This window comes from Pan troglodytes, chromosome 2 (assembly GCF_028858775.2).
Source record: "Pan troglodytes isolate AG18354 chromosome 2, NHGRI_mPanTro3-v2.0_pri, whole genome shotgun sequence".
Taxonomy (NCBI): Eukaryota; Metazoa; Chordata; class Mammalia; order Primates; family Hominidae; genus Pan; species Pan troglodytes.
Window position 1 is genome coordinate 186,965,646 of NC_086015.1, and position 15,512 is coordinate 186,981,157.

Consider the following 15,512-nt stretch of genomic DNA (forward strand, 5'->3'; position numbering starts at 1 on the left):
CAGTGTGTGGGGCTTTCCTTTTCTCCACAGCCTATCTGGCGTGAGATGATATTGTGGTTTTGATTTGCATTTCTCTGGTGATTAGTGATATGGAGCATTTTTTCATGTTTGTTGGCTACTTGTATATCTTCTTTTGGAGAAATATCTGTTCATGTCTTTTGCCCACTTTTTAATGAGGTTTATTTATAATGAGGTTTATTTATTTGCTTGTTAAATTAGGTTCCTTATAGATTCTGGATATTAGACCTTTGTCGGATGTATGGTTTATGAATCTTTTCTCCCATTCTGTAGGTTGTCTCTACTCTGTTGATAGTTTCTTTTGCTGTGCAGAAGCTTTTTAGTTTAATTAGGTCCCACTTGGTTTTCCTTTTTGTTGCAATTGTTGTTGATGCTTCCTGTTTTTTGTAAGTAACATTTTATTGGAACACCGCCACACTCATTTCACGCTGTAATCATAGAGCCGAGGAGTTGCAACAGAGGTCCTATGGCCTGAAAGCCAAAATTGCATACTCTTGCCATTAAAAAAAAAAAAAAAAGCCGGGTGTGGTGGGTCACGCCTGTAATTCCAGCACTTTGGGAGGCTGAGACGGGCAGATCACCTGAGGTCAGGAGTTTGAGACGGGCCTGGCCAACATGGAGAAACCTTGTCTCTACTAAAAGTACAAAATTAGCCAGGCATGGTGGCGCATACCGTAATCGCAGCTACTCGGGAGGCTGAGGCAGGAGAATCGCTTGAACCCAGGAGGCAGAGGTTGCAGTGAGCCAAGATCGCACCACTGCACTCCAGCCTGAGCAAAAGAGCAAAACTCTGTCTCAAAAAAAAAAGTTTGTTGAGCCTTTATTTAGACTACTGAGACTGTCATTTATAATTTGTATCCAGCCTGGGCAACATAATGGTGACCCTGTCTCTGAAAAACATTTTCTGGTTTTAAATTAACCAGGTGTTTGGCCGGGTGCGGTGGCTTCACGCCCGTAATCCTAGCATTTTGGGAGGCTGAGGTGGGCAGATCACGAGGTCACGAGAGATCGAGACCATCCTGGCCAACATGGTGAAACCCCATCTCTACGAAAAATACAAAAATTAGTTGGGCGTGGTGGCACGTGCCTGTAATCCTAGCTACTCGGGAGGCTGAGGCAGGAGAATCGCTTGAACCCAGGAGGCGGAGGTTGCAGTAAGCCAAGATTGCGCCACTGCACTCCAGCGTGGGCGACAGAGCGAGACTCTGTCTCAAAAAAAAAAAAAAAAAAAAATCAACCAGGTGTGGCACATGCCTGTAATCCCAGCTACTCGAAAGGCTGGGGCAGGAGGATCACTTGAGCCCAGGAGTTCGAGGCTGCAGTGAGCTATGATTGTGCCATTACACTCCAGCCTAGGTGACAGAGCAAGACCCTGTCTCTAAAAAATAAAATAAAATAAAAAATATGTAATTTGTAAATGGTTCTCCAGTACTAAAATGCTAAGCCCATATCTAATTTAGAAGACCATTAACCTTACCCATTTAAATCTGGCCCTGTCTAGGGTTGATTTTCATGTTTAAAGATTATACGTACATTTAAGAGCATGTTGTAATCAAGTATTTTGAAAACAAGTGACCTGTTACCTTTAAAGATACTGCTGCCAAATAGTAACTTGCAAATGCATTTATTTACTTGTTCTATATTGGGGTAAAGGGATATTTATAGGTGAAAGGTCATAAAATTTGGAGCTTGTTAGAAAGGTGTGTAAACACCTCATGTAGGTTGGATTGGTAAGACTTTCTTGGATATTCTCCAAGTCATGGGGCGTATCTCAGCTGTCAATAAGGAATGAGTTATGTCTATTATCCAAGGCAACATGATTATTTCTGCCCATTTTGTTTCTGCAGGCAGCCCATGGAGGACAGGCATCTCTAATGAAAATATCCGATAGCACCTTGAAGACTGTGCCAGCCACCTCACAGCTCTCGAAGCCTGGAACCACAATGCTGAGAGTAGCAGGAGGGGTTATCACAACTGCCACTTCCCCAGCTGTGGCCCTCTCAGCAAATGGTCCTGCACAACAGGTGAGAAATAGCATGTCAGTAGAGAATCCTAATGAGACATGAAAGTGGTGTAGATACAAGGAAGATGTCCAGCAGGCACACCAGTGGACCTTTTAAAAATACTCAACTATTGCTTTTTTTTTTTTTAAAGAAATATTCACATACCGTAAAAGTCCCCATTTTGTAGTATATAGTTCAGTAGTGCTTGTCATTCACATGGTTGTGCAACTGTGATTACCATCATCTAATCCCAGAACATTTTATCATCCCAGAAAGAAGCCCAGTACCCATCAGCAGTCACTCCCATTCCATCCTTCTGTTCTAGGCGACCGCTGACCTGCTTTCTTTGGATTTGCCTATTTTAGACATTTCATATAAAGGGAGTCATATAACATGCCCTTTTGGGTCTGCTTCTGATGCTTAGCATTACTGTGCAGAGTTCATCTACGTTGTGACTTGCATCAATACTCCTTTTCATGGCTGGATAATACTCAGTTTGATGGATATACCATATTTTGTTTATCCATTCATCAGTTTGGGCACTTGGATTATTTTCTACTTTTTGACTGTTGTGAATAATGCTGCAGTGAATATTTGTGTACAGGTTTTTGTATAAACACGTTTTTATTTCTCTTGGCTGTATACCTAGTGATGGAATTGCTGGATTATAAGGTAACTTTTTTGTTGTTTTTTGAGATGGAGTCTTGCTGTGTCACCAGGCTGGAGTGCAGTGATGAGATCTCGGCTCACTGGAACCTCCATCTCCCGGGTTCAAGCGATTCCCCTGCCTCAGCCTCCCAAGTAGCTGGGACTACAGGCACGCACCACCACGTCTGGCTAATTTTTTGTATTTTAGTAGAGATGGGGTTTCACCATGTTGGCCAGAATGGTCTCAATCTCCTGACCTCGTGATCCACCTGCCTCATCTCCCAAAGTGCTGGGATTACAGGCGTGAGCCACTGCGCCTGGCCTATGATAACTCTTTTTAACATTGTGAGGAACTGCTAAACTGTTTTCCCAAGTGGCTACATCATTTTAGATTCTCACCAGCGATATACAAGGGTTCCAGTTTTTCCACAAACTCACCCAAACTTGTTCTTGTCCTTTTTTTTTTAATTATAGCTATTGTAGTGGGTGTAAACTAGTATCTCATTGTGGTTTTGATTTGCGATTCCCTGTTGATATTGAGCATCTTTTCACGTATTTATTGGCTATTTGTATATCTTTTATCCATTTACATCCTTTGCCCATTTTTTAGTTGGTTGTCTTTTAATCGTTGAAGCGTAGGAGTACTTTATATATTCTAGATATGTCTCTTACCAGATTTGCAAAAATTTTCTTGCACTCTGAGCTGTCTTTTCACTTTCTTGATAGTATTGAACCACAAAAGTTTTAAATTTTGATTTTCATTCCTTTTTAAATTTTTTAAATTAGGCTGGGCGCAGTGGCTCATGCCTGTAATCCCAGCACTTTGGGAGGCCGAGAAGGGCGGATCACGAGGTCAGGAGATCAAACCATCCTGGCTAACAAGGTGAAACCCCCGTCTCTACTAAAAATACAAAAAAAAAAATTAGCCGGGCATGGTGACGGGCACCTGTAGTCCCAGCTACTCAGGAGGCTGAGGCAGGAGAATGGCATGAACCCAGGAGGCAGAGCTTGCAGTGAGCCGAGATTGCACCACTCCACTCCAGCCTGGACAGCAGAGCGAGATTCCATCTCAAAAATATATATATAAATAAATTATTATGGGTACATAATCAATGTGGATATTCACAGGGTACATGTGATGTTTTGATGCAGGCATACAATGCGTAATAATCGCATCAGGGTAATTGGGGTATCTGTCACCCTAAGCATTTATCTTTTTTTTAAACCAATTGTATTCTTTGTGACTGTAAAATATATAAGAAATTATTGTGAATTTTGGCCACCCTGTTGTGCTATCAAATACTAGATCTTACTCATCCCTTCTAACTATATTTTTGTACCCATTAACCATCCCCACTCCCTCCCTCCCTGCTGCTGGCCTTCCCACCTTCTGGTAACCACCATTCTTCTCTCTGTCTTCATGGGTTCAGTTGTTTTAATTGTTAGCTCCCACATGAGTGAGAACGTGTGAAATGTGTCTTTCTGTGCCTGGCTTATTTCACTTAACATAATGTCCTCCAGTTCTATCCATGTTGCAAATGACAGGATTTCATTCTTTCTTATAACGGAATAATATTGTATTGTGTATATGTACCACATTTTCTTTATCGTTCACCTGGTGATAGACACTTAGGTTGATTCCAAATCTTGGCTATTGTGAATAGTGCCGTAATAAACATGGAAGTGCAGACGTCTCCTCGTATACTCATTTCCTTTGTTTTGGGTATATACCTAGCAGTGGGATGTGGATCATATGGTAGTTCTATTTTCAGTTTTTTGAGGACCCTCTGTACTGTTCTCTATCGTGATTGTACTAACTTACATTCCCACCAGCAGTGTACGAGGGTTCCCTCTTCACATCCTCGCCAGCCTTTTGGATGAGAGTCATTTTAACTGGGTGGGATGCTTTCTCATTGTAGTTTTGATTTGTGTTTCTCCGACAATTAATGATGTTGAGCATTTTTTTATATGCCCCTTGGGCCATTTATGTGTCTTCTTTTGAGAAATGTGTGTTGAGATCTTTTGCCCATTTTCAAATGAGATTGTTTGGCTTTTTTCTATAGAGTTGTTTGAGCTTCTATATTCTGATTATTAATCCCTTGTCAGATGTGTATGTAGTTTGCCAGTATTTCCTCCCATTCTGTGGGCTGTCTCTTTGTTGATTGTTTTCTTTGCTGTGCAGAAGCTTTTTAACTTGATGTGATCCCATTTATACATTTTTGTTTTGGTTGCCTGTGCTTTTGAGGTACTACTCAGGAAATCTTTGCCCAAACCGATGTCCTGGAGAGTTTCCCTAATGTTTTCTTGTAGTAGTTTCGTAGTTTGATGTCTTAGATTTAACTCTTTAATCCATTTTGATTGCATGGTGAGAGCTAGGGGTCTACTTTCATTCTTCTACATAAAGATATCCAGTTTTCCCAGCACAAGTCTTTAATAAAGTCCCAACTTACCTATTTTTCTTTCATTGCTTTTTCTTTTGATGTCACATCTGAGAAACCATTGCCTAATCCAAAGCCACAAAATTCAAGCCTTTGTTTTCTTCTAAGTTTTATACATTTAGCTCTTACATTTAGGTTTCAGATTCATTCGAGTTAATTTTTTTTTTTTTTTTTTTTTTTTTTGAGACAGAGTCTTGCTCTGTCACCCAGGCTGGAGTGCAGTGGCGCGATCTCGGCTCACTGCAACCTCCACCTCCCGGATTCAAGTGATTCTCCTGCCTCGGCCTCCTGAGTAGCTGAGATTACAGGCACCCACCACCACGCCCAGCTAATTTTTTTTTTTTTTTTGTATTAGTAGAGATGGGGTTTCACCATGTTAGCCAGGAGGGTCTTGCTCTCCTGACCTCGTGATCCACCCGCTTTGGCCTCCCAAAGTGCTGGGATTACAGGCATGAGCCACTGCACCTGGCCGCTCTAGTTAATTTTTGTACGTGGTGTGAGGTAGACACCAAACTTTATTCTTTTTTATGTAAATATCCAGTTGGCCTAGAAACATTTGTTGAAAAACCATCTCTCAATCGTCTTGGAAGCCCACAGACTTGAATGATGTGGCTTGACTTCTCAAGCTTCATCTCCTGCAGCTGCTGCTTCCCCGGGCCTCTTCACAGGTGACACCACTCTGCTTTGCAGCTTCTTGAACATACAATGTTCTTTCATGCCTCACCAACTTTCTACATACTCTCCTCTGCCAGGAAACACTGTCATCTCTCCCTTTCTCTGTCTTAAATCTGGAAGATTCCTCTAAAGTGCCTAATGTTTTACCTGAAGCTTTTTCCTGTACCCTCCTGTTTCTGTTCCTAGGCAGAAGCAGTGCCTTTCTTCTTGGTTGTGTTGGTGACATTTGCCTGTGCTTGCCGTAGCATCATCATACTTAGGTGACTGTTTCCTTGGTCGCTTTTCTCTCAGAGCCTTAGCACTTAACCATTATGCCGGCCATGTAGTAGATGTTTGTTCAATGAAGTGACAGAGTTTAAATCATTGTCATGTGTTCTTAATAAAGCTCATTTTTAGTCCATGTGTATATTCTGAGAATATGTCCTCCTAGTTTTTTGGTGATGAAGTTGCCTTTTATAAAGGGATATAATAGGTGGTGAATTTTAAAAATATGATGACCCCCATGATACTTCCTTGTTTTAAATTTTTTTAATTTTCTTGGTCCATGAAATGTAAAGGTATAGTAACCACTGAACTAGAGAAGTAATCTTTTTTAAATGGTATGGCATTTACTAAGTAGTCACTAACACCTAATAGATGATATTTAGTGTGTGTGCTGTGTGGCCGTCACCGCCGTCAGTCATCACTCTGCTTTCTTCCTGAACTGTGTTGTTTCGGACCCCATGGGTGAGCAGTCTGAGGGAATGGCTCCCGTGTCTTCATCTACGGTCAGTTCTGTAACGAAAACTTCTGGGCAGCAGCAAGTGTGTGTGAGCCAGGCCACCGTGGGAACCTGCAAGGCTGCCACCCCCACCGTCGTCAGCGCCACGTCCCTCGTGCCCACACCAAACCCCATCTCTGGGAAAGCCACAGTATCCGGTGAGTTGCATTGTGATATTATTTCTCTCTCTTTTCTCTCATTGGGCTAGAATATTTTTGGAGGATCTTTTTTGTTTGTTTGTTTGAGATAGCGTCTCACTCTGTCGCCCAAGCTAGAGTGCAATATCACAATCTCGACTCACTGCAACCTCTGCCTTCCAGGCTCAAGCCATCCTCCCACCTCAGCCTCTTGAGTATCTGGGACCACAGACACATGTCACCACACCCAGCTAATTTTTTGTGTTTTTGGTAGAGATGGGGTTTCACCACGTTGCCCAGGCTGGTGTTGAACTCCTCAGGTCAAGCAGTCCACCCACCTCAGCCTCCCAAAGTGCTGGGATTACAGGCATGAGCCACTGTGCCCAGCTATTTTTTTGGAGGGTCTTAAGCAATATTTTGTATGGTAAATTGTTAAAAGTAATTAACCCAGCAGCATTTTCTGAACAGTTGCTTTTTAGATGAATTATTTTTGTTTAAAATCTACATATCAGATTTTGTCTGAGACTTTAAATTATCATTTGAAAGTTACTATTTGAATTTTTGAATGATATAATAAACCCTTAGCCACGCAGAACCCTACTGGGTATTTTAGCTTTTTTTATAACGTAATTTTGTGGAGAGCCAAGAGTTTGCTTTCCTTAAAGTACTAATTTCTTTTTTCCTATAATCAGTGTCGAATAGAATTCACTATAAAATGTATACCTTTCTTTGCTTTCATAAAGTATATAAAATATATCTTAGCCTTGTTGACTCCAAGTCATAATTTTTAACATTAGTTATTATCTTGGCTAGTGTTAGAGTGATAGGCTGGAGATCCAGTAAGAGCTATGGTGTCTTTGTGCCTGCACTAGAGGGCCTCAGAAAAGTGTACCTTTTGTTTCTGAGTAACAGAGAGCACACATCCTGAGACCACATTGCCTTAGTTGAAGTGATTTGCTTCAGTTTCTCAGCTGTAAATGAGATTGATAATAATACCTACTTCATAAGGTTGAGAGGTTTAAATGAGTTTGTAATATATCAGTGCTTAGAATACTGTCTGGTGTGTAGTGGCCATTATATAAACAATTGCCACTGCCATTATCATGTGTGATCATTTTTGTTGTCAGTCCATAATCCTTTATCTGCAATTCTAAAATCCCAAAAGCTGTGAAAACTGAAGATTTTATTTTTTTAAATTTTACTTTAGGTTCTAGGATACATGTGTAGAACGTCCAGGTTCGTTACCTAAGTATACATGTGCCGTGGTGGTTTGCTGTACCTGTCAACCCATCATCTAGGTTTTAAGCCCCACATGCATTAGGTATTTGTCCTAATGCTCTCCCTCCCCTTGCCCCGCACCCCCCAAACAGGCCACGGTGTGTGATGTTCCCCTCCCTGTGTCCATGTGTTCTCATTGTTCAGTTCCCACTTATGAGTAAGAACATGCGGTGTTTGGTTTTCTGTTCCTGTGTCCGTTTGCTGATGAGAATGATGGCTTCCAGCTTCATCCATGTCCCTGCAAAGGACATGAACTCATTCTTTTTTATGGCTGCAAGATTATATTGTATTGTACTGTATTATTATTATTATTTTTTTGATGGAGTCTTGCTCTGTCGCCCACGCTGGAGTGCAGTGGCATGATCTCGGCTCACTGCAACCTCTGCTTCCTGGATTCAAGCGATTCTCCTGCCTCAGCTTCCCGAGTAGCTGGGATTACAGGCACCCGCCATCATGCCTGGCTAATTTTTGTAGAGACAGGTTTTTACCATGTTGGCCAGGCTGGTCTTGAACTCCTGACCTCAGGTGATCCGCCTACCTTGGCCTCCCAAAGTGCTGGGATTACAGGCATGAGCCACCCTGCCCAGCCAGATATTTTATTTTTTATAACTAATTTTAGGGCACAATTTGACCTCCATTGACAGCCTGTTTGTATTACTTAATGTGAATATTTGTGTGTTTTGCCATAGAATATTGATGTGTTTGATTACATGATACTGTCTCAGCTGCCAGGAAGCTAATATAATATATGGCTTTGCTTCTCAAACTTGAAAGATCAGTTTTGTTTTTGTTTTTCTATAATCTGGTATAGACAGATACTTCTGTAAAATATAATAAAAATGTCACAGCACTATCGAACTGTTAAAGTTTCTAAATACTGTATTATCTTGTTGCAGATTGATACCAGCCAGCATACGGCTGGCACTGGTCTACCGGAAAAACTGAATATCACCGAGATACACACACACACTCACGCATGCAGACAACACCCCTTACTGCCTTTGGATAAGAGGCTGTGGATGTTGTTGTTGTCATTACTATGATTACTTCATTCATATGTAGCTCCACACCAAGCCCCTTCTGTCTTGTTTGGATAGAGAACAAAAAATTAAGGCTGATTATATTTTTCTCTTGATTTCTACCTCCCTATTAAAATTGACCAACTTCTAGTATAGGGAGTACTTGTTCTCTACTGTTTTATTTGAGGCCCTGTGTTGGATACTGGAGTAGAAATTGTAGAAATAAAAGGAATTATTATAATAATGAATACCCTTCCCTTGTCTCTTTTCTGATCATGTTTTTGGCATGCAATAGATGAAGTCTCCCTGCGTAAGTTCTGGTTTCCTAAGATGCTGCTGATGGAACTTTCTGTATCACATTTTCTTTCTTTCTTTTTTTTTTTTTTTTTTGAGATGGAATTTTGTTCTTGTCGCCCAGTCTGGAGTGCAGTGGAACAATCTTGGCTCACTGCGACCTCTGCCTCCCGAGTTCCAGCGATTCTCCTGCCTCAGCCTCTTGAGTAGCTGGGATTACAGGCATGTGCCACCACGTCCCACTAATTTTTGTATTTTTAGTAGAGATGGGGTTTCACCATGTTGACCAGGCTGGTCTCAAACTCCCAACCTCAGGTGATCCGCCTGCCTCGGACTCCCAAAGTGCTAGGATTACAGGCGTGAGCCACCGTACCCAGCCCACATTTTCATAAAAGGATCAAACTATTTCCTACTTAAAACCAGCAGTTTTTCAATTAAGTTTTTTGTGTGCATCGTAAACTGCATTAAACTTAAGGTCTCATTGGGACAGAAGCTGCGTGAGCAACGGAGAGAGCATAAGGAGATTCCGTCAGAGCACACAGGGCCTGTGTGGGGTGTTGGAACTTTGACTCTGGGGGTTTTAAGCTAAGGTGGAATATGATCTGCCTTACCTTTTAACAGGGTCATTGGTGCAGTATTGACAGTAATTTCTGGGGCACAAGGTGGAAGCAGGGAATGGACCAGGAAGTAGACACTAAGAAAGAAAATTTGATGCTGTATCAGGGAACTCTGGCCAGACAAGGATTTTTCCCAGAAGTGAAGGGCATGAACTGCTACTTTCAAAAGGCACAGTGTAAAGAAATGGAAAATTTCAGAAATTACATTATCATTGAGCTTCTCAGTGGCAGTGCTAGAAGCTAGCATACTGCTGCTTTTCAAAATGCAAGAACATTACTTTCAGTCTAGAATTCTCTAGTCAAGGAGATCATTACAGAGTGAGGGTAGAACTATTTCTGACAAAGTTTGAAATGTATTTCCTGTGTACCCTCTCCAAAGACATTCCTAAAATATGGGATGGGGTTATGTCCCGGTCAGCTGTTGTAAGGTGAAAATATTCTAAGTGTTAAAAATGCGTGACCGGCTGAGGGCTGTGGCTCGCTGCCACTGCCCAGCATCACGAGAGAGGTAGTTTCTACTGAGTGCCTGTTGCTTTCATACCATGCCAAAGTCAAAAACTCCAAAGTCAACCATTGTAAGGGAACATCTGTATAGGGAAGAAAGGGTATATAAGTGCCGTAAAGGGGGCACTTTTTAAGGCATTTATACCCTTTTCTGGGCCCCATCTAGGGCTAGATTTGACTTTGACTCTGGGGGAAGCCACTGAAGACCCCATCTAGGGACCGGGTGCAGTGGCTCATGACTGTAATTCCAGCAGTTTGGGAGGCCAACGCAGGCAGATTGCTTGAGCTTGGGAGTTTGAGACAAGCCTGGGCAATGTGACAAGACCCCATTTCTTAAAAAAAAAAAAAAAAATTAGCTGGGCATGGTAGTTGTGCCTGTAGTCCCAGCTACTTGGGAGGCTGAGATGGGAGGATTACTTGACCCTGGGAGGTCGAGGTTGCAGTGAGCCATGATTGCTCGCATCACTGCACTCCAGCCTGGGTGAAAGAGCAGGACGCTGTCTCAAAAAAAAAAAAGGAAAAAGAAAAAAAGAAAAAACCATCTACCCTAATAGTAAATCAGTAGGTAAAATTAAAAATTGATGAATCAAGGCCTACAACATATACATTCCTTTTAAAATTATTTTTATTTCATTTTTAGAGCAGAGTCTTGTTCTGTTACCCAGGCTGGAGTGCAGGGGCGTGATTATAACTCATTGTAGCCTTTGAACTCCTGGGCTCAGGCTGTCCTCCCGCCTCAGCCTCCCTAATGGCTGGTACTACAGGGGCATGCCACCACACGGGACTAATTTTTTTTTTTTTTTTTTAAGAGACGGGGTCTTGCTTTGTTGCCAAGGCTGGTCTCAAACTCCTGGCCTCAACCAGTCCTCCCTTCTTGGCCTCCCAAAGTGCTGGGGTTACAGGTGTAAGCTGCTGCACCTGGCCCTACACATTCTTTTACATATACTGAGATAAACATTAATAAAAAGAACCGACAGGGATTAAAGTGGCTACCAGTAGGGAACTAGATGAAAATAGGGAGGTGGAATGGGGTTGGCTATATTTAGTTATAAGCCTTTTAGTACTTTCTAACTTGTCAGCTGATGAGCATGCATAAAAATACGGGAACTTCAGATCATTGTTAAACTCCTCAAGATCCTGTCTCTGGAAGTATTACTACCTGATGATTTAACACTCTTCTATTCCAAAGAAAGATTTTGTTTATTTAAGGCCTTGCTCTAGAAAGTATTTAAGATTATTCCTTTCCTTAGCTCAGACCAGCTGCTTTCTGGTGCCTTAAAGTATCTTTAGCTCCTGATGCTGGTTTTTTTTTTTTTTTGAGACGGAGTTCCACTCTCGTTGCCCAGGCTGGAGTGCAATGGCGTGATCTCGGCCTACTGAAACCTCCGCCTCCCGAGTTCAAGTGATTTTCCTGCCTCAGCCTCCCAAGTAGCTTGAATTACAGGCACCTGCCACCATGCCCGGCTATTTTTTTTTTTTTTTTTTTTTTTTTTTGTATTTTTAGTAGAGACAGGGTTTCGCCATGTTGGCCAGGCTGGTCTCGAACTCCTGACCTCAGGTGATCCACCTGCCTCAGCCTCCCAAAGTGCTGGGATTACAGGCGTGAGCCACCGCACCCGACCACTGTTTTTAAGTATTTCTTAAAATCTGTTTGTATTGTTTGTGCCTTGTATGCTCCTTCACACTAAAGGCCCTTTTTGATTTTTTAAATGGCCCTCCGAATGCCTAGAACAGTTTTACGTGGAAATGGGAATATAGAAATCACCTTTAAGACAAAATGAGAGAAGGTGATCCTTTCTAAAACGATAGAGAACATCTGATGTTTGAAAAACAAGGGCTGCTGCACAGAGCTAGGAAACGATGAGGTGTGTAGACAGATGGACATACTAGATATGTAGGGACAGTGGGAAGGAGATGCGCATACATTGGCACCAGATTAAAATGGACCCTGAATGCTTGAAGCTAATTTTGGAAATACGTTTTAGGCAGTCAGGAGCCAGCATAGGTTTTTAAGTAGGAGAATTACAATGTTTCACATCAAAACACGGAATTTTATATCCAGAGCTATGTAAAAATCCAAAATTTTGTACACAGAAGAGCTATGTGCAAAATAAATAAATTGTCATAGAAAACAAACATGGAAGAGTACTATCTGAAAACATTAGTATTGATTTTCTCTGCGGTAGGACTTTGGGTGACTTTTTATCCTTTTTACTAGCAAAAATGTGTTACTTCATGGTTGTGGGACGAGGATACTTAATCATTATGGGCAGGCACAGTGGTGCACATCTATAATCCCAGTGCTGGCCAGGCGCGGTAGCTCACGCCTGTAATCCCAGCACTTTGGGAGGCCTAGGTGAGTGGATCACTTGAGGTTAGGAGTTCGAGACCAGCCTGGCCAACATGGCGAAACACTGTCTCTACTAAAAATACAAAAATTAGCTGGGCATGGTGGCATGCGCCTGTAATCCCAGCTACTTGGGAGGCCTAGGCAGGAGAATCACTTGAACCTGGGAGATGGAGGTTGCAGTGAGCTGAGATGGAGCCATTGCACTCCAGCCTGGGTGACAGAGCAAGATCCAACTCCGAAAAAAAAAAAAAACCCAGTGCTTTGGGAGGCCATGGTGGGAGGATCGCTCGAGGCCAGGAGTTTCAAGACCAGCCTGGGCAACAAAGCAAGACCCCCATCTCTACAAAAACAAATTAAAAATTAGCTGTGTGTCATGGTATGCCTGTAGTCCCAGCCACTCTGGAAGCTGAGACAGGAGGATCACTTGAGCCCAGGAGTTCAAGGTTACAGTGAGCTATGATCCGTACCACTGCACTTTTCAACCTGGGCGACAGCCTGTCTCTAACACAATAAATTAAATAAATAAATAAATAAATAAATAGGGGCCGGGCACGGTGGCTCATGTCTGTAATCCCAGCACTTTGGGAGGCCGAGGCAAGAATATCGCTTGAACCTGGGAGTCAGAGGTTGCAGTAAGCCGAGATCGCGTCAGCCTGGGCGACAGAGCGAGACTCCATCTCAAAAAGTAAATAAACAATTATTGTCATGCCGATGTTTTATTGTGAAATCCACAGCATCTGTTGTCTCCTGCTGCTTGCTCTTTGTTTACTGGAAGGTTAAATGTCCTGGGAACTTCCTCCATGACAAAATATGGGTAGCACAGAGGATAAGAGACTTTCCCGAAGCACCTGACCTTCAACTTGGCTTTATCTTCCAATTTGTTCTAGGACTGTTAAAGATTCACTCCAGTCAGTCCAATCCCCAGCAGGCCGTCCTGACGATTCCCAGCCAGCTCAAACCACTCAGCGTAAACACATCTGGAGGTGTGCAGACGATCCTGATGCCTGTGAATAAAGGTGAGTTCCTTGCCCACGGGTCGTCTGTGCTGTGGCTGCCTCCACATCTCCCCGCATTTACCAGGTGGTGACTGCTCTGCCTGTGTACAGCCACCCTTCAGCTGTCATGGTATTTCCCAGCGCCTTGAACGCTAGGGCACCAACGCCAGGACCCAAAACCCAAATGTTCGTTGGCTTCTAAATAGCTGCCCCTATCTAAAGTTGAGTTGAGGGGGAACATTTTAAGTGTTTATAAGAATTTACATTAATTGGATTGTTGTTTTCCTTTCCTTTTCTTTTGAGACAGAGTTTTGCTCTGTCGCCAGAGCTGGAGTGCAGTGGCAAGATCTCGGCTCACTGCAACCTCCACCTCCTGGGTTCAAGCGATTCGCATGCCTCAGCCTCCCGAGTAGCTGGGACTACAGGCGCGTGCCACCACACCTGGCTAATTTTCGTATTTTTAGTAAAGACGGGGTTTCACCATGTTGCCCAGGCTGGTCTTGAACTCCTGACCTCAAGTGATCCACCCGCCTCAGCCCCCCAAAGTGCTGGGATTACAGTTGTGAGCCACTGCGCCTGGCCTGGATTGTTATTTTCTTAGTTTAGTGACAGGCTCCCGTTTCTACAGTTTCTACATCCCGTTTCTACATCTCAGTTACCCTCATACCTAATAATCGCCCACTATTAAAAAGGGACTTTGCAATTCCTGTTGTCCTCAAGTTGCCTTTGTGCTGTTAGTCTAACGTGGGGTTGTCACCTGGAAGTAGATCACCCTCATTAAAAATAATTTTTGTATTTGTTATATCCCTCCCTCCTTTTTTCCCTTTAGTGGTTCAGTCATTTTCTACCAGCAAGCCACCTGCCATTCTGCCTGTAGCTGCCCCAACTCCAGTTGTCCCCAGCTCTGCTCCAGCAGCTGTTGCAAAAGGTACGTAGGATCTCACAGAGTTCTTGTCCAGAAGTTTTGTTACTTTTTTATTTTCGTTCACGTTCTCTCCTGATGTCCAGAAGTTTTATGCGGGACATTACCATAATCTGAATCTTTTGAATTTTCAGCATTTGTGAATCAGTCACTTGGCAAATATGTCCTAAATGCTCATATGGTAGACTTAACATTGAGGGAAACACAGAGATGTATAAAGGATCATTTCTGCCCTTCAGTAATTTATAATTAGGTTGAAAACAATTGCTGTAGACAGCAAGCAATCATTGATAAAAACAAGACATTTGGCCAGGGAAATGATTGCTGAAATATTGCAGCTTGGGATGTCTGATCAGGGTTGACAGGGGGGTGTGGAGAAGGGCAAGACTTTGTACTGAGTATGGATTATAACCTGGACTTTAAAAGAGTAGAGGTTTTTTAGCTGTGGGGAGTCAAGGGGTAGGCCAGATTAAGGGCACAGGAGAGACAAAGACTCAGCTTCCCCTTTGGGGAAGTGGCTAGCCAGTTAGAGGGACTCATTTGGGGAGTATACTCATGGTAAAGGAGGTTTAGGTAGGGGCCAGACTTTGGCGAGCTGGCAGTGGGAGACATGCCTGCCCACAAGAGTAGATCAGGATAGCAGGGTGGATTAGAGCAACACGTGTGACATTGATAACACCAGTGTCCAAGCATAGGGGATCTGATTTTTGCTTTCTGCCTTGTGTCTCAGAACACTAAGATAATGCTGAAAGTTGATAAACTAGCTGGAGAGATGATATTGAAACGGTCCCAGTATTAGAACGTAGAACAAACCAGCATTGTACTTTAGAGTAGCATTGTGTTTTTTTTTGTTG

General features: G+C 42.7%; 1 protein-coding gene across 10 annotated transcripts in view; it reads left to right on the plus strand.

Annotated features, from left to right (window-relative positions):
* Positions 1-15,512, plus strand: part of YEATS2 (YEATS domain containing 2) — a 112,597-nt gene that overhangs the window by 84,301 nt on the left and 12,784 nt on the right. For 8 of the 10 annotated variants that reach the window (XR_010155400.1, XR_010155399.1, XR_679364.5 and 5 more), the window contains 4 exons: positions 1,866-2,042; positions 6,517-6,700; positions 13,629-13,757; positions 14,566-14,664. Coding sequence is in view for 7 of the 10 variants with exons in the window: in XM_001135033.8 (XP_001135033.7) it covers positions 1,866-2,042; positions 6,517-6,700; positions 13,629-13,757; positions 14,566-14,664 (589 nt within the window). In the remaining 3 variants the exon portion in view is untranslated. Of the gene's footprint in view, positions 1-1,865; positions 2,043-6,516; positions 6,701-8,853; positions 9,225-13,628; positions 13,758-14,565; positions 14,665-15,512 lie in introns of those variants that run through there. The other 2 variants (XM_024355838.3, XM_063806423.1) reach the window with 1 other exon arrangement.